Genomic DNA, 27,357 nt, shown 5'->3' with positions numbered 1-27,357 from the left:
AGGGAGCTGAATGGGAAGGAGCTGTGAAGGAGGAAATGTTCCCTCAACTGGGTACCCCCTTCACTGGCTGGTGGGGGTCATTCTGGACAGACAGAGAGCTCCAGAGTCTTGAGGGGAGAGTCTGGGAGCTGGGCTGCGGTTCCAACAGGGTAAAGAGAGACCAACACAAAGGAGCACTGAGAGGTCATTGCACAGCCCACCTTGGGACACCCCTGCTGGTGTGCGCTGGGCTTTGGTGTTGAAACTTGCAGTTCTGCAGACAGACCCATAATGAGGACGGGGATTGGCTGTACAGTCAGACCAGTGAGTGACCTACCTTCACAGGTAGGAAGGTCAGAGGTCCCCAAGCAGCCCCGGAGGAAGTAAACTCCAAGTGGCAGATTTTTTCCCCTTCTCTACAAAAAATTAAAGCAGCTTCTTTTAGTTTTGTCTTGACAATATCTGGTTCTGCCTGAACTTAACATTCGTCAAACCTTGAGCTATCCAATGCATTTTTCTTATAGAAATGTTTTTCTTAAGCTATGTTAATGAAACTGTGTATTTGCATTGGAATCTGCCTTTTGTCAAATTGGTTTTACCTAAGGCTAACTTTTTTTTTTCTTTTCTCAAACTTTGGACTAATAATGGATGGACAAACCAGTTCAGTTCAATTCACTCACTCAGTCATGTCTGACGCTTAATGACCCTGTGGACTGCAGCACACCAGGCTTCCCTGTCCATCACCAACTCCCAGAGCTTGCTTAAACTAATGTCCATCGAGTCAGTGATGCTATCCTACCACCTCATCCTCTGTTGTCCCCTTCTCCTCCTGCATTTAATAATTCCCAGCATCAGGGTCTTTTCCAGTGAGTGAGTTCTTCACATCACATGGCCAAAGTGTATGAGCTTCAGCTTTAGCATCAGTCCTTCCAATGATATTCAGGACTGATGTCATTTATGATTGCCTGGTTTCATCTTCTTGCAGTCCAAGGAACTCTCAAAAAAAAAAAAAAAAAAAGAAAGAAAGAAAAGCAGAAAACAGAATTCATGTCAGTTGTTTATGGCCGAGGATGACACTCCTTGTGCCATCCTATCTCAGAAATGCGTGTTGTGGGGGAGGGGCCTGGAGACACTCGCTCAGCCTCGAGGTGTTTCTCTTATCTGATTGGAAGTTTACTAATAAGGGATAGAAACAGTATGGACCTAACAGAAGCAGAAGGTATTAAGAAGAGATGGCAAGAATACACAGAAGAACTATACAGAAATCTCAGTGACCCAGATAACCACGATGGTGTGATCACTCACCTAGAGCCAGACATCCTGGAGTCAGAAGTCAAGTGTGCCTTAAGAAGCATCACTAGGAAAAGAGCTAGTAGAGGTGATAGAATTCCAGCTGAGCTCTTTCAAATCCTAAAAGATGATGCTGTGAAAGTGCTGCATTCTACATGCCAGCAAATTTGAAAACTTGGCAGTGGCCATGGGACTGGAAAAGGTTAGTTTTCATTCCAATCCCAAAGAAAGGCAATGCCAAAGAATGCTCAAACTACTGCACAACTGCACTCATCTCACACGCTAGCAAAGCAATGCTCAAAATTCTCCAAACAAAGCTATGTCAGTGGGTGAACCAAGAACTTCCAGATGTTCAAGCTGGGTTTAGAAAGGGTAAAGGAACCAGAAATCAAATTGTTAACATCCGTTGGATTGTAAAAAACAAGAAAGTTCCAGAAAAATATGCACTCCTGCTTTATTGAATAAGCCAAACCTTTTGTCTGTCTGGATCACAAGAAACTGTGGAAAATTCTTCAAGAGATGGGAATACCAGACCACCTTACTTGCTTCCTGAGGAATCTATATCCAGGTCAAGAAGCATCAGTTAGAACCACACATGGAACAACAGACTGGTTCCAAGTTGGGAAAGGAGTACGTCAAGGCTGTATGTTGTCACCTTCCTTATTTAGCTTATACGCAGAGTACATCATGTGAAATGCCAGGCTGAATGGAGCACAGGCTGAAATCAAGACAGCCAGGGAACTATCAATAGCCTTAGATATGCAGATGAAATGACCCTTGTGGCAGAAAGTGAAGAAGAACTAAAAAGCCTCTTGATTAAAGTGAAAGACGACAGTGAAAAAGCTGGCTTAAAACTCAACACTCAGAAAACAAAGATCAAGGCATCAAGTCCCATGACCTCATGGCAAATAGATGGGGAAACGATGGAAACTGTAACAAAGTTTTTTTTCTTGTCCTCCAAAATCACTGCAGATGGTGACTACAGCTATGAAATCAAAGGACACTTACTCCTTGGAAGAAAAGCTCTGACCAACCTAGACAGCATTTTAAAAAGCAGAGACATTTCTTTCCCGACAAAAGTCCATCTAGTCAAAGCTATGGTTTTCAAGTAGTCCGGTATAGATGTCAGAGTTGGACTATAAAGAAAACTGAGTGTCAAAGAGTTGATGATTTTGAACTATCGTGATGGAGAAGCCTCTTGTGAGCCCCTTGGACTGCAAGGAGATCCAACCAGCCAATCCAAGGGGAAATCATTCCTGAATATTCAGTGGAAGTGCTGATCCTGAAGCTGAAGCTCCCATACTTTGGCCACCTGATGTAAATAACTGACTCGTTGGAAGAGACCCTGATGCTGGGAAAAGCTGAAGGCAGCAGGAGAAGGGGACAACAGAGGATGTGATGGTTGGATGGCATGACCAACTCGATGGATGTGAGTTTGAGCAAGCTCCAGAAGTTGGTGATGGGACAAGGAAGCCTGGCATGCTGCCGTCCGTGGGGTCACAAAGGGTCAGACATGACTGAGCACCAAACTGAACTGAAACAGACATGAAACGCCTTGCCAAAAAAGAGTGAGAGGGCATTCTTTCTGCCCCCTTTTGATGTCTATGTCAAAAGCTGTCCCTATGTGTTTTATACTTTAATAAATCCCTGTTACACAAAAACTGCAAGGGATCAAGCCTTGTCTCTGGGCCCAGATTGAAATGTTCTCCCTTGAAGGTCATGAATCCTGGTGTAGCTCTTGGCTCATGGCAGCAAACTCTCACAAACAATGAGTGGGGCTCGGGTTGAAACTGAGGTGTGTGCAGGACAGAATGTGGGCACGAAATAGGAGCCCTGTTGTTGGTCTGCTCATAGAGAGTTATGGCTCTGGCTGCCAGAGTTTGGCAAATTTGTGGGCCTGTTCAGAGAAGCAGGGCTGACATTTGGGCTGATTACAGCTACTCCCAAAAGAGGTGCAGGAAGATGGCTTTAGCACATTACCCAGCCAGCAGGTCAAGAGACTGGGACTGTGCATGCCTGCCTGAGGTACCTCTGAGTCAATTACAGGGATTCCTACAATGCATTCAGCCCCTCCGGGAAGCGCCAGCAACAGTGAACTCAGAGGATGCACACACTAGGAGACAGGCAGGATTGCAGAATAACACATCATGGCAGACAGCTCATGGGAAACAGCATGCACTGGTTCCTTTCCCAGAGGGAACACACCACAACTTAGGTCTGGATCTGGGGGATCCTACTCCAACACTGGAGAGGATACCCTGCCCCCAACAGGGCTATGGCAACCACAGAGCTAAAAGGAGCCCTGTTGAACATCCAGCAAGGCTCTTGTTGCCACAACTTCCTGTCAAAGGAACACACTTTGACAGGAACACACTCCTATCAAAGGAACAAGGGGCAGCGCATCATGAGGAAAGATGCGGAAAGCATCCATAGAAAAACAGCCCTCACACCATAAATATTGGTCTCTCACAATCTATACATGCTCACCTCTTCATAAACATAACCCTTAGAGATCACAGCAGATAAGCATTTGAACTAAATTCACAAGTAAAGTGAAAAAGCAGAGAAACATTTTCCATTTACTATAACTGAGAGAAATCTCTTGAAAGAACCAATGAAGCAGACTCATCCAGTCTACTAGATCCCAATTTCAAAAAAGTGGTGACAAAAACTCTAAGGGAATTAAGAAAGACTATTGATAAAAAATGTGGGTCACTCATTAGAAACTAGAAAGAGAGCCAATCAAAAGTAGACAGCTTAATCACCAAGATAAAAACTGAATCTCAAGGTAGTAAATAGCAAACTAAATCATTCAGAAGATTACATTTGTGATCTGGAAGGTGCAATAATGGAAACCAGCCAATCAAAACAGCAAAAAGATTCCCCCACCCCCAAAGATGAAACAACATGTGAGATATTTGGGATAATGAAAGGCATGCCAACTTATGCATAATGCAATCCCAGATTATGAAGAAAGAGAATAGGAAATTGAAAATGTATTCAAAGAAACTATGACTGAATACTTGGAAAACCTAAAGAAGAAAACATATATCTAGGCACAGGAAGCACAAAGAGTCTTAAACAAATGGAATTCAAACAGACCCACTCCAAGACACATCATAATGAGAAGGACTAAAGTTAAAGATAAAGAGAGGATCCTGACAGCACAAGAGAAACAGTCAGTTGCCAGGCAACTGACAAGGCTATCAGCTGATTTTTCTATAGAAATTGTGCAGGTCAGAAGGGAGTGAAAGTCAGTGGCCTCTGTCCACAAGATTATTACATAGAAGAGAAAGAGAGATAAAAAACTTTTCAGACAGGCAAAAAATGAAAGAAAAAAATACAGCAGTACTAAAATGTTCATAAATATTAATTTTTCTGTAAATAAAAAGGAAGCAACAACTTACAGGAAAAAGAAAATCAGACTAGGAAAGGCAAATACATAAAAGGTTTGAAAAATCTCTTAAATATGACAGTATATATAATTTAAAAATTAGAATATATGAAAGTGATTATTGAAAGGTCACACTGACCGCAGGCGGGAAAGCGCCAGCCGGGAAGTGCTGACGGAGAAGCCCCTGCCAGAAAGTCCTGGATAAGACATCCACCAATCAACAGCCCGTCGCCGGCAGAATGATGGACGTGAAGGCGCCAAGACTCTGGCCAATCAAAAACTGACACGAGACCAAAAAGTCCAATCAGCACCCTAGAGCCCCCTGCTCGCCCCTGGGAGCTCTGCCTGGGAGCGATTGCCTAATAAAGCCTCTTAACACTCCTGCGCTCTCTTCATCTTGCCCCGGCGTTCTTACATTTGGCGCCTAACGTGGGGCTCGAGGTGAGGGTCCCGGCTCATGATGTGCAGGCCCCCTCGAGCTCCACCGCTGTGGCCATACACACCCCAGCCACGGACCAACCTCCCGGATGGCAGACGACGGGGTAAGTCCCTCCGGCTTTGGGTCCTGCCACCCTGGGCGACCACTTCCTAGGGCCAGATAACCGGTGCACACTTATCGGGCCCTCATCCGGCAGCTGTGCCTCCTCCCGGTTCTCAGCTCGTGCCGGAGACGTCCTAATCGGCTGAGTAACCCCCGGTCTCTCTCGAGACCTCCGGCTGCCTCTGTTCGCCTGGGGGCACCCGGACAATAGAGGCTAGCCCCACGTGGTCGCCATGGGGTCGACGGCCTCCAAACCCGAGTCCAATTGGGCTACTCCACTAGAATGCCTGCTAGCCAACCTAAAAAATCTGAGGTTAGCAGGCTACGTCTGGCCAAAATGGCTCACTTTTTTGTGCTCAGAGGCTTGGCCTCAATACCCCCTAGACAATGATTCCCATTGGCCCCCCACAGGGACGCTAGACTTTGATGTCCTCCGTGATCTAGATAATTACTGTTGGAGAACGGGAAAATGGTCCGAGGTCCCCTACGTACAGGCTTTCTGGGCACTGTGCTCCCGCCCTACCCTTTGCACAACCTGCTCCCCAACCCAAATTATGCTCACCATGGCTCCTAAAAGGCCCGCCTGCCCAAATCCAGACCCCCCTCCCAAAGGATCACCAGGCCCTGAGTCCTCTGCCTTCTCTATTCCCCCAGAAGACCTGGTCGGCCCCCCCGCCCTATGCTCCTCTGACTCCAGCAGCTCCCTCCCCCACTCCCACTCCCCTAGCTGCCCCAACAACACCTCCCCACACTTCCTCAATCGATACATAATGGACTGAAACTATACACCCCCCTCCTACTCCCATTCTCTATCCTCCATTACCTCCCCTAACACCCTCCCCATCACCAGTCAGCTCACACACATGGTCCCACGGACAGCCGTCCTGAGAATCTTTTCCCTGTGCCCTGGCCCCCCTACTCCCTCTGAGACAAGTAGCTGGAGCCGAGGGCTTGGCACAGGTCCACGTCCCCATCTCCCTCCAAGACCTGTCTCAAATCGAGGCCAAGCTTGGGTCATTCTCATCCAACCCTACCCATTATATCAAGCAGTTCACCCAACTTATCTCCTCATACGCCTTAACCTGGAAAGATATCTATGTGGTCTTAGGTTCCACCACCACCCCAGAAGAGCGACAAGCCATCTGGATGGCCACTAAGACCCAGGCCGACCAGAGACACTTCGCTAACCCCTCTCCCGAGTGCCCCCCAGGGGCCCAGGCAGTCCCCAACACAGACCCTAACTGGGACTATCAGGAGACTGGGAGAGGCAAACTCAGGGTCAGATATATGGTAGAGTGCCTCCTGGGTGGCATGGAAGCCACTTCTAATAAAGTGGTCAACTTCCTCAAGCTGGATGAGATCACCCAGGGCCCTGACGAAAACCCTGCTATGTTCTTAAATAGGCTGACAGAGGCCCTTATCCAATATACCCTACTGGATCCAGACTCCCCAGATGGAGCAGTCACTCTGGCCAATTGTTTTTATCTCTCAATCCGCCCCCGACATCCTAAAAAAACTGGCCAAGGCTGAGGGCGGCCCTCAGACTCCCATACGAGACCTGGTAAAAAAAGGCCTTTAACCACAGCAATCAGAGCAGAAAAAGAAGTAAAAGGAATCCAGATAGGAAAAGAAGAAGTGAAACTCTCACTGTTTGCAGATGACATGATCCTCTATATAGAAAACCCTAAAGACTCTACCAGAAAATTACTAGAACTAATCACGATATAGAGTTGTGCAGGAATATAAAATTACACAAAGTACAGAATTCTTGCATTCCTATATTACTAACAATGAAAAAACAGAAAGAGAAATTAAGGAGACAATACCATTCACCATTGCAACAAAAAGAATAAGATACTTAGGAGTATATCTACCTAAAGAAACAAAAGACCTATACATAGAAAACTATAAAACACTGATGAAAGAAATCAAAGAGGACACATACAGATGGAGAAACATACCGTGTTCATGGATTGGAAGAATCAATATTGTCAAAATGGCTATTCTACCCAAAGCAATCTATAGATTCAATGCAATCCCTATCAAGCTACCAACGGTATTTTTCACAGAACTAGACAAAGAATTTCACAATTTGTATGGAAATACAAAAAACCTCGAATAGCCAAAGTAATCTTGAGAAAGAAGAATGGAACTGGAGGAATCAACCTGCCTGACTTCAGACTCTACTACAAAGCCACAGTCATCAAGACAGTATGGTACTGGCACAAAGACAGAAATATAGATCAATGGAACAGAATAGAAAGCCCAGAGATAAATCCACGAACCTATGGACACCTTATCTTTGACAAAGGAGGCAAGGATATACAATGGAAAAAAGACAACCTCTTTAACAAGTGGTGCTGGGAAAACTGGTCAACCACTTGTAAAAGAATGAAACTAGAGCACTTTCTAACACCATACACAAAAATAAACTCAAAATGGATTAAAGATCTAAATGTAAGACCAGAAACTATAAAACTCCTAGAGGAGAACATAGGCAAAACACTCTCCGACATAAATCACAGCAAGATCCTCTATGACCCACCTCCCAGAATATTGGAAATAAAAGCAAAACTAAACAAATGGGATCTAATGAAACTTAAAAGCTTTTGCACTACAAAGGAAACTATAAGTAAGGTGAAAAGACAGCCGTCAGATTGGGAGAAAATAATAGCAAATGAAGAAACAGACAAAGGATTAATCTCAAAAATATACAAGCAACTCCTGCAGCTCAATTCCAGAAAAATAAAAAAAAAAAAAAAAAAATGGGCCAGAGAACTAAACAGACACAGACATTTCTCCAAAGAAGACATACAGATGGCTAACAAACACATGAAAAGATGCTCAACATCACTCATTATTAGAGAAATGCAAATCAAAACCACAATGAGGTACCATTACACGCCAGTCAGGATGGCTGCTATCCAAAAGTCTACAAGCAATAAATGCTGGAGAGGGTGTGGAGAAAAGGGAACCCTCTTACACTGTTGGTGGGAATGCAAACTAGTACAGCCACTATGGAGAACAGTGTGGAGATTCCTTAAAAAACTGGAAATAGAACTGCCATATGACCCAGCAATCCCACTTCTGGGCATACACACTGAGGAAACCAGATCTGAAAGAGAAACGTGCACCCCAATGTTCATCACAGCACTGTTTATAATAGCCAGGACATGGAAGCAACCTAGATGCCCATCAGCAGACGAATGGATAAGGAAGCTGTGGTACATATACACAATGGAATATTACTCAGCCATTAAAAAGAATTCATTTGAACCAGTCCTAATGAGATGGATGAAGCTGGAGCCCATTATACAGAGTGAAGTAAGCCAGAAAGATAAAGAACATTACAGCATACTAACACATATATATGGAATTTAGGAAGATGGTAACGATAACCCTATATGCAAAACAGAAAAAGAGACACAGAAATACAGAACAGACTTTTGAACTCTGTGGGAGAAGGTGAGGGTGGGATGTTTCAAAAGAACAGCATGTATACTATCTATGGTGAAACAGATCACCAGCCCAGGTGGGATGCATGAGACAAGTGCTCGGGCCTGGTGCACTGGGAAGACCCAGAGGAATCGGGTGGAGAGGGAGGTGGGAGGGGGGATCGGGATGGGGAATAAGTGTAAATCTATGGCTGATTCATATCAATGTATGACAAAACCCACTGAAATGTTGTGAAGTAATTAGCCTCCAACTAATAAAAAAATTAAAAAAAAAAAGCTTAGACAGCTAAAACCATAATATGGTTATGAAGCACTCTTGGTCTTAGCACATTCATTCACTCATTCATTCTGTATTTTTGAGCACCTGCTCCATGCCAGGCCATAGTACTAAGGATGACAGTGGTAAAGGAGACAGACATAGTTCTACCCTCGAGGAGTTTAAATTCTAAAGAAACTATTATGAGAGCATTTCAGACAAATTTTGCTAATTTTAAAAGACACTAATTATATGGTTACTTAACCTCCCAATCTAAAAACTAATATTGACGGACATGTTGAAACATTACTCAAAACACATTTAAATCATAAGCAGCTTATCAGTACAGTAAAGGGAAGAAAGAGCTTCACTTACTCCAGCCTTGGTAAAGATTCAACTCCAGGGACTTCCCTGGTGGTCCAGTAGCTAAGACTCTGTGCTCCCAGTGCAGGGGGCCTGGGTTCAATCCCTGGTCAGGGAACTAGAGCCCACATGCCGCAACTAAAGATCCCGAGTGCCATAACTAAGACCTGGCACAGCCAAATAAATAAACAAAAATAAACATTCAGAAAATAACAGAACTTCCCTGGTGCATGCTAAATCACTTCAGTCATGTCTGACTCCTTGCTATGGATTATATCCCACCAGGCTCCTCTGTCCATGGGATTCTCCAGGCAAGAATACTGGAGTGCGTTGCCATGCCGTCCTCCAGGGGAATCTTTCCAATCAAAGGCTTAAGCTCCCGTCTCCGGCATTGCCAGGCGATTTCTTTACCACTAGCGCCACTTGGGAAGCCCTCTTTGGTGTCCCAGTGGTAAAGAATCTACCTGCCAACAGAGGGGACACAGGTTCAATCCCTGGTTCAGGAAGATACCACAAGCCACTGGGTGGCTGAGCAGAGCTCTAGAGCCCATGAGCTGAGAAGCCACCACAATCAGATGCCCAGTCACCACAGCAAAGAGCAGCCCCAGCTCACCACAACTAGAGCAGCCTGTGTGCAGCAACAAAGACCCAGTGCAGCCAAAGATAATGAATAAATGAGTAAATAAATAATTTTTAAATAAATTTTAAAAATGACAATTCAGTGTGACTACATCTAATACTTACATTTAGTTGATGGCTGACTATTACTACGAATCTGTTGGTCCCCCCCACCCCCACAGCAAGTCAACGCCAACAGTAAAGAACTGACTGATGTCGTTGGTTGAGTTTAGGAATAACTGAAATGCAAATGGATCACAAACATTCCTTGTGAGGAAGGCAGCCTATATCCTGTTTGAAAAGCAGTTCTGTTCTGATGAAAAGTGTCTTTAAGTGTTCAGAAGGAAAAATGGTGTAGCAGCTCAAAGGCTTGCCTGCATCTACTCAGGGATTTGTGACAGGCTGTAAAAGAGAGGCGTTTGCTACTTGGCGTAGTGCAGAAACCCAGGCTGCGGAGATGAGGCCAGACCAGGAGGAAGACAGAGGGAGGATGAGCTAGCTGCCAGAAAGAAGCTGAAAAGGGCCCATCATGGGTTTCTCCTTGTCCACGGGGAAGGATTTCACTGAGCACAAAGTCTTGCTGATAGTTTTATCCCTGTCCCTGACTGGCACCTTATTTGGGGGACTTTAATATGTACGGGTCTCTCTTTCCATAACTTATAGCTATTGTTGTTCATTCCTTAAGTCCTGTCCAACTCTTTGTGACCCCATAGACTGCAGCACACCAGGCTCCTCTGTCCTCCACTATCTCCTGGAGTTTGCTCAAATTCATGTCCATTGAGTCGGTGATGCTATCTAACCATCTCATCCTCTGCCACCCTCTTCTCCTCCTGCCCTCAATCTTTCCCAGCATCAGGGTCTTTTCTAATGAGTCAGCTCTTCGAAGCAGGTGGCCAAAGTATTGGAGCTTCACCTTCAGAAATAGTTCTTCCAATGACTACTCAGGGTTGATTTCCTTTAGGATTGACTGGTTTGACCTCCTTATAGACTAATTTCTTATTCACTTCATAACATAGCTTAACACGTACCTTTAAATGAGCACACCACCACTCAGAATTCCCTGCTCTCATAACCAAGGTGGCCATTTCTATCTAGATTTAAGGATGACAGTTCTTTATTTTATTGGAGCAGAATTGCTTTACGATGCTGAGTTAGTTTCTGCTGTACAATGAAGTGAATCAGCTGTATGTATACACACATCACCTCTGTCTTGGACCTTCTTCCCACCCCTCCACCCCACCCCTCTAGGTTATTAACACAGAGCACCCAGCTGAGTTCCCTGTGCTATATAGCAGCTTCCCACTAGCTATCTGTTTTACATATGGTAGTGTATATATGTTAATAGTGACAGAGTTTAAAATGTCTGGACTGCTACTAAAATGACAACATTTTTTAGTAATATCAAATGCTAGTGGCCATACAGTGAGAGGAGCTTCTTTGGTAGCTCAGGTATTAAAGATTATCCACCTGCAATGCAGGAGACTTGGGTTCGATCCCTGGATGGGGAAGATCCCCTGGGGAAGGGAATGGCAATCCATTCCATTAGTCTTGCCTGGGAAATCCCATGGACAGAGGAGCCTGGTGGGCTACAGTCCATGGGGTTGCAAAGAGTCAGACGAACACACACACACACAGTGAGAAGGGCACTCTCCTAAGTCACGAGTGGGAGTGTGAACAGGCACAACTTGGCAATTAAGAAAAATACTTGTGAATAAACATGTTGAAGATTTCATTATTTATCCTAAAAAACTACAAAGCAACCAAGAGGCAAGATCAGAAAATAGGGAAGCAGGGTTCAATCTTAGCCAACACCTGGACCCATTATTCCTCTTCAGGAAAGAATGAGCTCTGTGAACAAAAACAGCTAGACAAGGAGTTGGTGAGTTCCTGAAGACAAAGATCAGTAAAATCAAAGGGTGGAAAAATAAAGAGACAGACCATTCCCCTCTAGAACTAAACAGGAATTAGTGTGGGGAGTGAGGAGACAGAAAGAACCAATGAAGAAAGAAAAGGGATACACAAGAACAACACTACTTGATGCAGAGAATAAAATTCACTGTCCAGTATTCACAGAAGTTTAGAAAAAAATGAATTGTTAAATATGCTTGCCACATTCATAAAATGGAGCACTTCGAAACTGAGCATTTAAAAACTTAAAACTTTATAGGCTGCATACTCTGGGCGGGGAAAGATCAGAAATTAAAGCAAAATAATTTACAAATTTGTTTGAAAAATGACAAAATACTTCCCTTTCCTCTGTCCTATAAAATTTCTAACTTTATATATATATATATATATATATATATATATTTATGCATTTATTTGGCTGTGCTAGGTCTTAGTTTACATGCATGCAGGATTTTTAGTTGCAGCATGCAAAATTTTAGCTGTGGCATGAAGGACCTAATTCTCTGACCAGGGATTGAACCCAAGCCCCCTTCATTGGGAGCACAAAGTCTTAGCCCCTGGACCATCAGGGAAGTCCAAAAAATTACCAAAATTAATTAAAGAAGCAGGAGTAAACCTGAATAATCCAGTAATCACAGAAAAATGTTTAAAAAGTTGTCAAAGAACTTCTTCCCCCAAAAGGTCTTGGGTCCCATTTACTATCAGGGTAAAACTACCATTTATTTTGCTTTCAAACCTTCCAAGAATAGGTTATTCCTGTGCTATATAAACTGATCCAGAAAAGGAAAAAATGATGGAAAATGTTCCAATCCATTTTACAAAGTTAACAAAAATTTTGATATTAAAAACCTGGGAAATATAGCACCAACCAACATTACTTATGAATACAGATGTAGTACTTTTCAACAAAATATTTGCAAACCAAATCCAGCTGAATATTAAAAAGGCAGTATGTCATGGCCAAGTACAGTTAATGCCGGGAACACAAGGAGGATTCAGTATTAGAAAACCTATTAATATGATTCATCATGCTAGAAGGTCAGAAGAGGAGAAGTATATGATCATCTAGATAGCTCTGAAGAACCTTAATAACCAATCATGTTGGAAACTGTAGCTTTAAATGGAAACCACTGGCAATAGTTGGTGCAGTGAGGGGACACAGCACCCCAGGAAAGCAGGCTACACTAGGTGATGGCCAACCAGAATTTAAAAGCTGTGCTAGGAGCCTCATTTTTCAACCCCCTCCTTCCAGCCAAATATCAGAGGAGGAGATCAACATGCACAAAAGTAACCCTAGAATGGAGACTGTGAACTAAGGCACTGTTTGTTTTTTTCAAACTGTAAACACAGCCCATTAACGGGCGATGAAATTCATTGGGTCTTAGCCAGCCATTTTTTCATAGAATCACTTGGAATGGAATGGATATAAAAGACAAATACCATAGTGAACCACTCATGGAAAGAATTAGCATTGTTTTCTGAAACTTTTGTTCCAGAAATATGAATACATAGATATATACATGAATTGAGTCACGATGTTAAATGCACTTTGACAGACATAGAGAACAAATGTATGGACACCAAGGAGGAAGTGGGATGGATTGGGAGACTGGGATTGACATAGATACACTGCTGTGTATAAAAGAGATAACTGACGAGAAAAGGGAACTCTGCTCAGTGCTCTGTGGTCACGTAAATGGGAGGAAATCCAAAACAGAGGGGATCTATGTACACATATGGCTGATTCACTTTCCTGTACAACGGAAACCAACACAACACTGTAAAGCAACTATATTCCAATTTTTAAAAAATCTTTCAAAAATAAAAAGCTTTTTAAAATAAAATGCACTTCCTCCTGTGGGCTACAATTAAAAAGCTGAAGTAACACTGAACTAGAGGATTAAGAGGAATCAATTCTTAAATTTCTACTTGCTACAGACCAAAGTTTAGGGCTAGAGTTAAAATTATGAGTGAGACAGAGAAGGCTGAGCACTGAAGAACTGATGCTTTTGAAACGTGGTGCTGGAGAAGACTCTTGAGAGTCCCTTGGACAGCAAGGAGATCAAATTAGTCAACCCTAAAGGAAATCAATCCTGAATATTCATTGGAAGGACTGAAACTGAAGCTCCAATACTTTGGCCACCTGATGTGAAGAGCTGACTCATTGGAAAAAGACCTTGATGCTGGGAAAGACTGAAGGCAGGAGAAGGGGGCGACAGAGCTCGAAATGATTAGATAGCATCACCGACTCAATGGACATGAATTTGAGCAAACTCCAGGAGACAGTGGAGGACAGAGGAGTCTGGCGTGCTGTGGTCCACAGGGGCTCAAACAGTCAGACACGACTTAGCGACTGAACAACAATGACCAGACAGGAAGGAAGGGGTCAGAGCCTCCCGCTCTAATAGGCACACCTACCTCCTCATGACGAAAAGCCACTAGCTTCATGTCATGAGGTGAGACCTGGCTACAGTTCCTCATTACTGAGACCCTTCCCAGTTCAAGCATATTAGTTTGTGACGGTGGTGTCAGTGTAGCTACTGAAGCTTGCTCTCTGGTACTATATTACCTCAATGCAATGAGGTAATTATTACCTCATGAGGTAATATTTGAGGTATATTACCTCATGAGGTAATAAATGAGGTATATTACCTCATGAGGTAATAAATGAGGTATATTACCTGACTTTATATGTATATATTACTATATTACCTGGCTTTGCCAGATTAGAATAGATTATTCAAAAATATTCACTCCCACCCCTCACTCCACACATTCAGACAATCTCTAAGGGAGGAGCATACCTGCCCACTCCAATAATTTTGTTGGGATTTTTTGGGGGGAGGCTTATAATTTAGGCAGCTTTATTTTTTATCTTTCTAAGTTAATTTTTACTGGAGTATAGTTGTTTTACAATGTTGTTCCTGCTGCATAGCAAAGTGAATCAGCTATACATGTACATATATCCCCTCCTTTTGGGATTTCTTTTCCATTTAGGTCACCACAGAGCATTAAGTAGAGTTTCCAGTGGTATACAGTAGGTTCTCATTAGTTTTCTACTTTATACAGAGTAGTGTATATATGTCAATCCCAACCTCCCCATTTAGCCCGCCCCCAGCTCCCCTTCTGGTGTCCATTCATTCTCTGTGCTCTCTATGTCTGCGTGTTCCACGTCTGTGTGTTCTCTATGTCTGTGTCTCTATTTATGCTTTGCAAATAAGTTCATCTGTACCATTTTTCTAGATTTCACATACAAGCAGTATTATACAATATTTGTTTTTCTCTTTCTGACCTACTTCACTCTGTATGAAACTCTCTAGGTTCAGCCACATCTCTCAAAATGGCACTACGTCATCCTTCTTGTGGCTGAGTAACATTCCATTGTATTCCATTGTGTGTATATATACCAATCTTCTTTATCTAGCCCACTCCAATAATTTTGGATTTGGCCATATAACCTGCTCTGCCCTTCCCTTTGACAGTCTTCTACATGAGTTGCTTTGGCCAGTGGGATTTTACAGAAATGACATAAGCAGAATGCATAAGGAAAACCCTTGTACTCTTAGACTTGCTTTCATGTGTCTCTTTCATCACCAAGAGAAGAACATGCTCTTCTTAGCCTGCTAGTCTGATGAGAAAGATGACAGACATGTGGGGCAGAGCCTCATTATAAAGAGAATCCCTTTTGGAACAGAATCCTCACAAGACTGATGCATACAAAGTTTTAAAAATAGAAAAAAAATAAGAAAAATGCAATCAATGAACATGTATCGCTAGATAAATTACTCCAAATAAATTATAAAGAATCTGATCTTGCTTTTAAAAAGTTCAAGAAGTAATACAAGAGTTAAAAAAAAAGACATTTTTTTCTATCACAACATTGTAAAGCAATTATACTCCGATTTTAAAAAATAAATACAAGTAAACATTTTAAGATGACAGAAGAAGTGAGTTTAGTGAAAAAATGGCAAAAATAAAAACATTACAGATTTGAAGAGCACACTAAAATAAAAAAACCTTTCCGGAAACACATGTACATGCTTATGAAGGTTAAAAATTATCTACATCATGTCCAGGTGAAAATATGGATTTCAGGATAAGGAAGAAATCATGTATGTATCACGGCAGAAAAGTGAGACACAAACAAGGGTTAAAAATCAGATTGGCCCCAAGTTCTCTTCAGTAATACTCTAATCAGGGCCAAAAACTGCAGCATCAAGATTTATAAAGACCTGAAGAAAAAGAGTGAGAAAAGTTTTATTTGATTATGTTGTTGTATTTTTTCTGTTCTTATTGAGAAATATTAACTATACGTTTGTTAGGTCTCCTTTGTTACCATTTATTTTTAATCATGTGTGTTTTCTAGTTCATCTCCGAGAGTACTCATTCTGTACCCAAAGCACGTCCCCAGTTGCTTACTGCCTTGCATTCACTTGTTTCTGTCCTAGGAGCGACTATTTGCTAAAGAACAGCTGGAGAAGGACATGAGGTGTGAGGGAATGAACCAGACTAGTCAACAGCTTCCATACCGCGTTGTTGCCTGACTCCTTCTCTTATTAAAGATGCTCTTTCCTTTTCTCTAGAGTCACATCTTCCTTTTATTTTCAAAATTCAACAGTTGTGAGATTCTCAAAAAAACCCTGGGACTTCCTTGGTGGTCCAGTGGTTAAGAATTGGCCTTGTAATGCAGGGGACACAGGTTTGATCCCTGGTCGGGGAACTAAGACCCCACATGACTTAAGGCAATGCCAGCAAGGAAGAATCTATGTGCCACAGCTAAGTCTCAATGCAGCCAAATAAATAAATAAATATTTTTAAAAGAGACTTCTAGAGTAGGTAACTTGAAAATTTTAAATGTCAGTTCATCAAAAAAACATAAATAAAATGAAAATACTAATGATACAACAGAGAAATCATTTGCAATATATTAAGGACAAAAGACTAATATTCTTTATCTATAAAAGGCACACACAGGTTAATGAGAAATTCTCAGTTGAAAAATGGGCAAAAATATGAAAATAAAATCTTTTATTCTATTTCTAATGCCTCAAAGAGACCATACACAAAAGCAGTAATACAAATGGCCCTAAAGTATTTTTAAGAATCTTTCACTACTAAGATTTCCTTAAATCTTACACTGCCAACTACTGTGAAGTAAGATGACATTTTTGTAGATGCTTTCTGAAAGACAATTTTTTAAAAAAATATCTATTTATTCATCTGGCTGTGCTGAGTCTTAGTTGTGACACAAGCTATCCTCAGTCTTCACTGTGACATGTGGTATATTTAGTTGTGGCATTTGGGATCTATTTCCCTGACCAGGGATCAAACATGGGCCCCCGCATTGGAAGCTTATGTCTTAGCCACTGAACCACCAGGGAAGTCCCATGAAAAGCAATTTGATAGCATAAATCAAAGGTCTTACAACTGCACATAGTTTTTGACCCCAAGATGTTGCTTCAACAAATACATTTTCCTAGAAATGTATTCAAAGAAAATAATCACAAATATGAGCAAAGATGGATCTGCAAACATATTTTCATAGTAGCATTATTTGCAAGTTCAAAAAAACTAATGAACTTAAATGTTCAGCAGTAAAGAATTAGTTAATACAATATAGCACACCAAATGATGCAATATTATGAAGACATTAAATATTATTATAATGTGAGAATAAATATAAAAATATCTAATACATAGAAATATGCTTCATATTGTTATATCGTTACAAAGTTATCCAAATACAGTGTAACCACTTTTTAAAAGACACATATATATGCTACTACTAAGAATATTGGAAATATATACAACAAAATCCTAACAACTGTTAGAATGAAAGGTGATTTTATTCATCTTTGTCCTTTCCTGTATTTTCCACATTTTTTATAATGAGTATGTTTCGTGCTTTTAAATCAGGAGAAAAAAATGAAATTTCAAAAGAGAAAGTGAAGGGAATTCAGATTCCTTTAATACTAACAATGAATTTTTATTAATAAAATACTTATTCTTCCTTTTTAAAAAAATTTTTTTTCAACATAACATGCTATTATATTTATAAATGAAGGCTTAGGGAACAAATGCATTTCTGAGTATTTGACCACAATAATTTATAGCATACATTGGCTGGAGCTGTTCAGTGCTGACAAAGTCCAGAAAGTAATTGCATAAAATACTTGGAGGGGAAATTGCTTTATGCTTCCATGCTATTTATGGAAATTAGCATCTTTGTAAAAATAAACTGAGAGCAATCACAATCATAGACCTTGAAATGTGGTTTCCATAAGATGTTAGCTTTGCTGCTTTAAGACCCATTAGCAATGTGGAGGGGAAACATTGCCTGTTTTTTTTTTCTCCTGTTATGAAACTGTTGCATATAATTGGTTTTTTCCTCTTGGATCCTTAATCCCTCCCTTTCTCCTGACTGCTTCCCTTTGGAATGCATATATACTGAAGTGTTCACTTTGCTCCTTAAAACCTTTCTAATGATCCTGGTTCCCTTCTCAAAGAGTATTACCTATTTTCTTTATTCAGTGCCTCATCTTTTGCAATTCACAGCTTGCCCCAAAACGACTCCTTCAAACATAACTGACAATTTCCCAAGATTGGGGTGAATTTTCACCCTGATGTGTTCCTAAAGCAAGCTCAAAACCTAAAGGAATCTTCCATACTTCCTTTGTTCTCTCTCAATCCCACATGATCACTAGTCAAGTTCCATCCTTTCAGGCTCTAAAATGGTGCCCAGAATCACACCCTCTGGTCAATGACTAACTCCCCCACTCCTCTCCCCACTTAACCCCCATCTCCCATCCTATGTACTCTTATGAACAGTTAAAGTTCTCATCATTACCAACCTGCACTGGTACCAACAACGTCCCAAGTATCTCTGACTCGAATGTGCTCCTAGTGGTCCAATGGAGTCATTCTAAAATTTTTAAAATATTTATTTATTTAGTTCTTTGTCTGTTCCAGGTCTTAGTTGCAGCACACAGGATCTGGGATATTTAGTTGCAGTATGTGAACTCTTCGTTGTGGTATGCGAGATCTAAACTTCCCCAACCAGGGATTGAATCCAGACCCCTGCACTGGGAGTGTGGAGTCTTAGCCACTGGACCAGCAGGGAAGTCCCTCCAACGGATGGTAAAGATGGTAAAGAATCCGCCTGCCAGTGCAGGAGATGCTGGTTCAGTCCTTGGGTCAGGAAGATCGCCTGGAGGAGGGAATAGCAACCCACTCCAGTATTTTTGCCTGGGAAATCCCATGGACAAAGGAGCCTGGTGGGCTACAGTCCATACAGTCACAAAGAGTCAGAAACCCATGCATTCAAATAAATGATCAAAAATGTTCACTTGCTATGGCTGTTGTTCAGTCGTCAAGTCGTGTCTGATTCTTTGCGACCCCATGGACTGTAGCTTGCAAGTCTCCACTGTCCATGGGATTCTCCAGGCAAGAATACTGAAGTGGGTTGCCAACTGCCTTCTCCAGGGGATCTTCCCAACCCAGGGATCGATCCCAGGTCTCTTACATTGCAGGCAGATTCTTTACCACTGAGCCATCAAAGATTGTGGTGTAGCCCACCAGGCTCCTCTGTCTATGGGATTCTCCAGGCAAGAATACTGGAGTGGGTTGCCATGCCTTCCTCCAGGGGATCTTCCTGACCCAGGGATCGAACCTGTGTCTCTTGCATTGGCAGGCAGATTCTTTACCACTGCATCACCTAGGAAGCCCCAGCCCTAGGATTAGAACCAATTAAAATCAGTTCTATCGATTAGAATTGGTATCTATCAAAATATTTACAGGGACTTTTCTCAATGCCAAAACACTGGAATTTAGGGGGCAAAGCAGATGACAAAGAGGATCTAAGTATCCACATTCTAAAAGGAACTACCAGGCTTTCCCTGGGGGTCCAGTGGTCGAGATTTGCCTTCCACTGCAGGGGGCGCAGGGTCAACCCCTCATCAGGGAGCTAAGGGCCCACATGCCTTGTGGCCAAAAAACCAAAACATAAAACAGAAGCAATATTATAACAAATTCAATAAAGACTTTTTAAAAAATGGTCCACATTTTTAAAAAATCTATTAAAAAATGTATAAGAAAAAATAAAGAGAACTACCAACATAAAGTGGATCTCTCCCTTGGAGTTCCTTAAGAAGGGACACCAGCCAGCACCTCACTCCTTCCCCTCTAAGAAGGAGAACTGAGATGCACTGAAGAAAAAAAAAAGAATCACTCATAGAGATCAGGGATCCCTGCAAGGAAGGACTGTCGATCCACTCTCCAGGTGGGCAGCAGCTTAGACTGGATCCACTGCTCTGTCCTGGCAGAGACAGACTGGAGAACTGAAGGGAGCTGGCCAGACAGGGAGGAGGCAGCGCTGGAGCCTCTACCCCCACCATCTGCACAACAAGGATGTGAACACTGTAGCCCTCCAGGATCCTCTGTCATGGAATTCTCCAGGCAAGAATACTGGAATGGGTTCCAATTTCATTCTTCAGAGGATCTTCCCAAGCTAGGGATCGAACCTGAGTCTCCTGTGTCTCCTGCATTGGCAGGCAAATACTTTACCACTGAACCACCAGGGAAGCCCATGGATCAAGTGGTCAACACCAAAGGATCTGGATTCAAACCATTCTGCCAGCATCCACTCAACTGGGCTGCCTGGAAGAGGATCCCGGCAGTATGAGACCCGCCGGAGCTGGGCCTCCTGCTTCAGAACAGGCAGGCACTGCAGAACTCACACGTGCCGCCCAGTGGGGCAGAGTCAGTGAGAGCCGGACAGATGATGACAAGGACCAGACAGTGGCATCCAGTTAAGTTAACAGCTGTTTGCTCTTCTCCCCATCCCCTTCTCCTCGCTTCCAACTTCAGGAAAGCTGGGCCCAGAGTAACTAAAAGGAAGAAAGATCTCCAAACCAGTCCTCACCACTGGTTGAGGTGAGAGGAGAATGGACCCCAGTACAACCCCACTTCAGTTACCTGGAGCCCAGTGTTAAGGCTAGACTAGACAGAAGGGAGATGAGATTTAAATCAAGTGGGGAATTGAAATTTTAAATTGAACTGGACTTTTAATTAATGCAGGGTTTCTTCAGTGATCCAGTGGTTGAGAATCCACCTGCCAATGCAGGGGACACAGGTTCGATCCCCAGTCCAGGAAGATCCCACATGCCGTAGAGCAACTAAATCCATGTGCCACAACTACAGAGCCTGTTCTCTAGAACCTGGGAGCAGCAACAACTGAAGCCTGTGCTCCACAAGAGAAGCCACTGCAACGAGAAGCCCGCACACCACAACTAGAGGGTAGCCCCCACTCGCCGCAACTAGAGAAAGCCCGTGTACAGCAACAGAGACAAAGCACAGCCAAAACTCTAAAAATAAATAAATAAATAAAAATTTTTAAAAAATAAATGCAAGTGAATTTGCCCAAGAGTGCATGGAGGCATGGAAACAGATTGGATTTGGCCAAGCATTGCTGGAGCCCATGACTGGCTCTGTGTTTATATCTGCCTGAGCTGAGACTTCTCAATGAAGAAGGCTGGAAGAGGGTTGGAACAGCAGCAGCTGTCTTCTCAGGGAAGATCTGGGTCCCTGAGGAGAAGGCCCAGAGCAACAGGAAGCATCCAGGGCCAGGGCATGACAGGAAGAGGGGAGGCCTCTCCAGCTGCCTGACTGAAGGGAACAGCGAGCTCCTCCAGAAATGGTCAAGAGCGAGTTAGGAAAACACGAGGCTGCCGACCTCATGGCTTGCTCTGCAATCTATCACGATTATTGTGGTCAGTGATTATAAAGGCTTCAGTTTTAGCTGATTCAATAAAGATAATCTAGTTTTTATTAAGTGAATTGGCACATCCCTTCCTCCTTGTATCTCAGCCTCACAGGGCTGTTAACTCTCCAGCAGCAAAGCCCACGTGCAGCAAAGAAGACCTAATGCAGCCAAAAAACACCCAGAATGATTCATTCAGTTCAGTTCAGTTGCTCAGTGGTGTCTGACTCTTTGCTACCCCATAAGCTGCAGCACGCCAGGCTTCCCTGTCCTTCTCTATCTCCTGGAATTTGCTCAGATTCATGTCTATTGAGTCTGTGATGCCATCCAACCATCTCGTCCTCTGTCATACCCTTCTCTTCCTGCCCTCAGTCTTTCCCAGCATCGGGGTCTTTTCCAGTGAGTCAGCTGTTCACATCAAGTGGCCAAAGTACTGGAGCTTCAGTTTCAGCATGGTGGTGGCAGTACTTATAAGGAAAAGTGAATGTGAAGTCGCTCAGTCGTGTCGGCGGACTCTCTGAGAACCCATGGACTGTAGCCTACCAGGATCCTCCGTCCATGGGATTTTCCAGGCAAGATACTGGAGTGGGTTGCCATTTCCTTCGCCAGGGAATCTTCCCAACCCAGGGATCGAACCCAGGTCTCCCGCATTGTAGGCAGATGCTTTTACCTCTGAGAGAGACTAAAGACGACCCCAAGGGGACTTCCCTGACTGTCCAGTGATTAATTAAGACTCTGTGCTTCCAATGCAGGCGGCATGGGTTCAATCCCTGGTCAAGGAACTAAGATCCTACATACCATGTGGTGTGGCAAAAAAAAAAATTTTTTTTTTATTTTTAAAAGAAGACTCCAAGGGCCCCTCAAACAACCAAATCCTCAGAGGAGGGGCAGCTTTGAAACAAATCCAGGCTGGCACTGAGATAACCAAGTGTCCAACCCTCGGGTAGGAGCAGAAACCGATCGAGCCTTCACTATAACATTCACCCAGGCCCTGTGATGGGACCACCCACAGCTGCAAGAACCTTCCCTGAGAAGATCAAGTCCCACCTCCCAGCCTCTGCAGTATTCTCTCGATGCCTCTTGGGTGCCCCCTACAGTTCCCCAGCAGAAATTACAGGCACTTGGCTTGTTTGAAGGACATCAAATCAGTCAATCCTAAAGGAAATCAACCCTGAATATCCACTGGAAGGACTAATGCTGAAGCTGAAGATCCAATACTTTGGTCACCTGAGGCGAAGAGCCGACTCATTGGAAAAGACCCTGATGCTGGGAAAGATTGAGGGCAGGAGGAGAAGGGGACGACAGAGGATGAGATGGTTGGATGACATCACCGACTCAATGGACACAAGTTTGAGCAAACTCTGGGAGATAGTGAAGGACAGGGAAGCCTAGCATGCTGCACTCCTCAGCAACTGAACGACAACAACATTTGCTTTAAAAGGTTAATATATCAAGGGCTTTTACTACCTGTTGTTGTTTAGTCATTCAGTCAGTCGTGTCTCACTCTTTGTGACTCCATGGACTGTAGCCTGTCAGATTCCTCTGCCCATGGGATTCTCCAGGCAAGAATACTGGAGTGCGTTGCCATCTCCTTCTCCAGGGTATCTTCCTGACCCAGGGATCAGACCCACATCTCCTATACTGGCAGGCAGATTCTCTACCTTTGAGCCACCTGGGAAGTCATGCCAGACAGCTTTTTGTTTTTTTTTTTTTTTTCCCGTTCACAATGGATTAACTCCTCCAGAAAAGTCTGTGAGGTAGGCACCCCCTCTCTACAAATGTGGACACTGAGATGCAGAGATGTTTGTATAACAGGCCTTGAAGTGGTGCAGCTGGGATTCCAACAGCTGATGCTGCAAATGATAAAGACAACTAGCCTGAAATCTCCATTTACAACCTCCTGTGCACACACTGCCCCATACATGGAAAGAACACTGCCAAGCCACACAGATACGGAAAAATTCAAAAGAGGTCAGTGAGTGATTCAAGCTGGGAAGACACTGCCCTTGGCCAAAGGTCAACAGACTGCCTCAAAGCTCATTTTAATTTTATAGAGTGGAAGAAAACAAAATGAAACCCCGTGCTGTGAAGCCTCAGCCCCATTTGACCAGGAACAAATCTCTGTTTCAGGTCTGATGAGATGGAAAAGAAAGTCTCCACCCACCATGCCCCAACGCTATACCTCACTGACTACAGAAATCCTAAGATTACCCTGAAAAGATTTACATCTGTTCTAATAAAAGCTATCTATTAAAATGTGGATGGGGAAGCATCAATAAAGTGAATAACGGGGGAGAAGCTGTACCTCACTAACCAGTTCTGTATGAGTCACAGAAATCATGGGACACTGGAGCTGAAAGGGGCCTTAGAAACACTAAGTCCGAGAGTGAAATGTGAAGCAGAGAGGTCTGATTAATCTCTCTCAGGGTGTATCTCTTTATTTATGTGCACAAGCCCATCTAAGAGATGTTAGAGCCTTATTAAGCATCAGGCCCTTTGCCAGACCCTGAGAGTACAGAGGCCACTAAGCCATGTGATGACAAGTTACATGATCAGGGAGGGGCTGCCTTGTTCTAATTCACACAAGATACCAAATGGACCAGCATGTTCTAACTCACACAGGGTGCGGTATGGGTTTGCAGCAGCTCTCAGGACAAAATACTGAGATGTGCTCTGCACTTTATTATTTTTTAAAGGTTTTATTGATGCGGACCATTTTTAAAGTCATCATTGAATTTGTTACAAAACTGCTTCTGTTTTATGGTTTGGTCTTTCAGTCTCACAGGGCATGTAGGATCCTAGCTCCCCTACCAGAGATCAGACCCACACCCCCTGCACTGGAAGGCGAAGTCCTAACCACTGGACAGCCAGGAAATCTTGCTCTGCATCTTATCTGGTGGCTCAGTCAGTAAAGAATTCACATGCAATCCACATGCAATTGCAGCAGACTGCCTGCAACACAGGAGACCCAGGTTCGATGCCTGGGCTGGACGATCCCCTGGAGAAAGGAATGACAACCCACTCCAGTATTCTTGCCTGAGAAATCCCATGAACAGAGGAGCCTGACGGGCTACAGTCCATGAGGTGCAAAGAGTCGGACACGAGTTAGCGCCTAAATCATCAACAAACTGCTTGGCTGAATCCAGTCTACAAATACATTTGTCTGGCTTTCAACCCTTTAAAAACTGGGAGATCACATAGGAGGTCTGGATAACTAGCTATCTTGAGCAACAATATGATCCAGCAATTCTGAGTTTGCACTCTCATTTGGCAATGATGGCTGGAATTGAGTAGAGGCTGCCCTTAAGAGATGGAGAAGGTACCATCAACTTTGCCACAGTCTCAGCTATTCCCAATTGCCTCTCAGGCAAGGCAAACTTCCTTCCTTTGTTGGCATCTGCCCAGGAAGTATATGATGATACAGTGCTAGAGCTGTCCCCCCTAGACTGGTGAGAAAGACAAGAGACTAAAGAAAGGCTGCATAGGGCAGGCATATTGGTGGCCTCCACTCCATCTTCCGGGCCTGCAGGAGCTGGGCTGGTTGCTGGCACAACCAGTAGTACAGTGGGCGGCTTTGCACTTGGCCTGTTGCTGGCATCCTCATCTGGATGTGGGGGCTCTGAGCCATGGGCCACTGCTGCCCCGCCCACCAGGTCCGCCAGCCTCCTCACTGGATGTTGGGCTTCTCCAACAAGCACCTCGTGCCCTTCCCCTCCAGCAATCCGAAAGCCCATACAGCCTCTACAGGACCCACCTGCTCGCCATGCAGCCCAGCCCCACCAGCCAAGTGATCACCACTGGCCCCAAGTTGCTTGAGGCGGCAGCAGCTGAGAATTGCGCCAAGAAGCTGAGACTGGCCTTCCTAAGGGATTCCATTCCGGTTTTCAATCTGTTGATTCTGGGTGTAGATCCCAACAGCAGCCCCCTGCTCACCCTCCCCAGACCCCAATCTCCTGCATGATCAGGAGTCACCCCCATCAGCGATTCCCCCAGCCACCTCGGCAGCGCAGGACCCTCACACTTCCCTGCTGAACACAGCTAGAACTGTCATCTTCGTGGCCAGTGAAGCAGGCAAGGCAGCCATTCTAAAGCACATTTGGGAGGATGAGGAGGAAAACCGGTCTCCACCACCCTGGTCCAGCTTTGCACGGGGAGACTTTGCTGATTTCTGGAAGAGGGAGCATCCCAACTCCTGACCTTGCCTCTCAAGAAGTATTCCACTTTGTAACCGGCACCAAGAGAGGCTACAGCCCCAGTAGCTGGGCTGGACCCCGCTGCCAGCCCACTGCAGACTTCATTTTAGAAAAGCAGTGTTGTGCCGGTGGAAGCTGAAAGGGTGTGGCCACCAGTGCTGCCAGGGGGCTCAGGCTATGTGCCGTGACTCTAGGTGACTCAGTTATTAGAAAGAGTGTGTGTATAAAGAAAGAAAGAGGGAGGGAAAGGGGAAAAAGGGAAGACAGGGAGAAAGAAAGAGCAAAAAGAACTACAAAACAGTATAATATGTGTTGATGGACATACACACAGAATACTTATTTAGTGGCTGAGCTAAGGCCAGAACCTGGGCTCTGCCCATTCACCATGCCCTGGCCTCCAGCAGCCGTGTGCCTCTCCAGGGCACATGCAGACAGCCATTCCAGACTGAAACAGACAGGATCCATCGCAGCCCCAAGTCACCCCTTGTATATAGTATCCACTGTGATATTAGGACTCAGAGAGGACCCAAGGGATTGGATTATTCTTATAGCTAAGGCAATGAGAAATACCATTTGCTGGAGGTAAGAAACAAAATTAGATTCTCTTTGGTATGCGATTAACATCAGTCATACCACATCTTAGGTGATTTAGAATAATACTCCTAAGTAAACTGAGGGATGCCTACCATTCCTCTTCCCCATCTTATTACCTGCAGGAGGGCAGAGTGCATGAAGATCAGCCACATTAGCAGCCACCAGGGGCTCTTCCGGGAGGCCATGGGGTCGGGTCTCCTGGGGGCGTCTCACTCGTAGCCTAAAGAGAAGGAAAGATTTGGTTTCCATTCAGCTCCAGACCCAGCAGTGGCAACACTCATGACTTACCAGATCAACAGAGGGAGGAACCCTGAGCCCCACATACTGTCTTGGAAAGCTTTGTGTTGGCCCTGGATGGAGCTACCTACTGTAGAGTACAGGCTGTCTGGGGCTCTCTTTAGGAGGAGTCCATGTCAAAGTCAGGAGCGCAGCTAGACCCGCCTGCACGGTGCAGCCCATACCTCCAGCCCTCCAAAAGCCAAGCCATCTCTGCACCAACCACTTCCCAGCCCATTTGTCAGCAGTAGGGTGTGGCTGTTGGCATCCGACTCAGGGAAGCCAGCGTGGAGCCAAGGGTTAGGGCACCTGCCAGCTTCTGCTACTTCAGGCACAAATGAGTCTAAGCCCTACTAAGCCAACCCAGAGAGGGGAAGGAACCTGCCTAAGATCACACCGCAAGACAGTGACCATTCTAGGACTGGAATGCAGGTCTTCTGCTAGTTCGAGGCTTTTCCCACCAGAAGACACCGTTCATCCTCCTCGGAGACCCCGCCCTGCAGCCAGAGAGCTGAGTGAGGAGGGGCTCAGCGGGTACAGCTTTGGAGAAGCCAACGAGCACAATCTCCTAAAAGTAGGTGAGGGCAAACCAGCGGGAGGCTGGAGGGCAGCGGGGGCTTTCCTCGGCGTCCTCCTGACGGTTTGCAGGGAAATCAGGATGGGTCGAGCCTGGAAAAGCCGAGGTCACCCTCGCCTCTCGCTTCGCCTCGCGGGCGCCTTGGCGAGCTGGTGT

General features: G+C 44.2%; 1 protein-coding gene and 1 pseudogene across 5 annotated transcripts in view; one reads left to right on the top strand and one right to left on the bottom strand.

Moving 5' to 3' along the window:
• Positions 1-27,357, bottom strand: part of ADAMTSL3 (ADAMTS like 3) — a 392,562-nt gene that overhangs the window by 364,420 nt on the left and 785 nt on the right. For 4 of the 5 annotated variants that reach the window (XR_006273566.1, XM_043489726.1, XM_043489723.1 and 1 more), the window contains exon 2: positions 26,465-26,568. Coding sequence is in view for 4 of the 5 variants with exons in the window: in XM_043489726.1 (XP_043345661.1) it covers positions 26,465-26,533 (69 nt within the window). In the remaining variant the exon portion in view is untranslated. Of the gene's footprint in view, positions 1-26,464; positions 26,569-27,009; positions 27,194-27,357 lie in introns of those variants that run through there. The other variant, XM_043489725.1, reaches the window with a different exon arrangement.
• LOC122419773 lies at positions 24,872-25,789 on the top strand (annotated as a pseudogene).

This window comes from Cervus canadensis, chromosome 17 (genome assembly GCF_019320065.1).
Source record: "Cervus canadensis isolate Bull #8, Minnesota chromosome 17, ASM1932006v1, whole genome shotgun sequence".
In the NCBI taxonomy this organism is placed as follows: Eukaryota; Metazoa; Chordata; class Mammalia; order Artiodactyla; family Cervidae; genus Cervus; species Cervus canadensis.
Note: the sequence above shows the minus strand (reverse complement) of the source record. Positions and strands in the feature narration are given on the sequence as shown.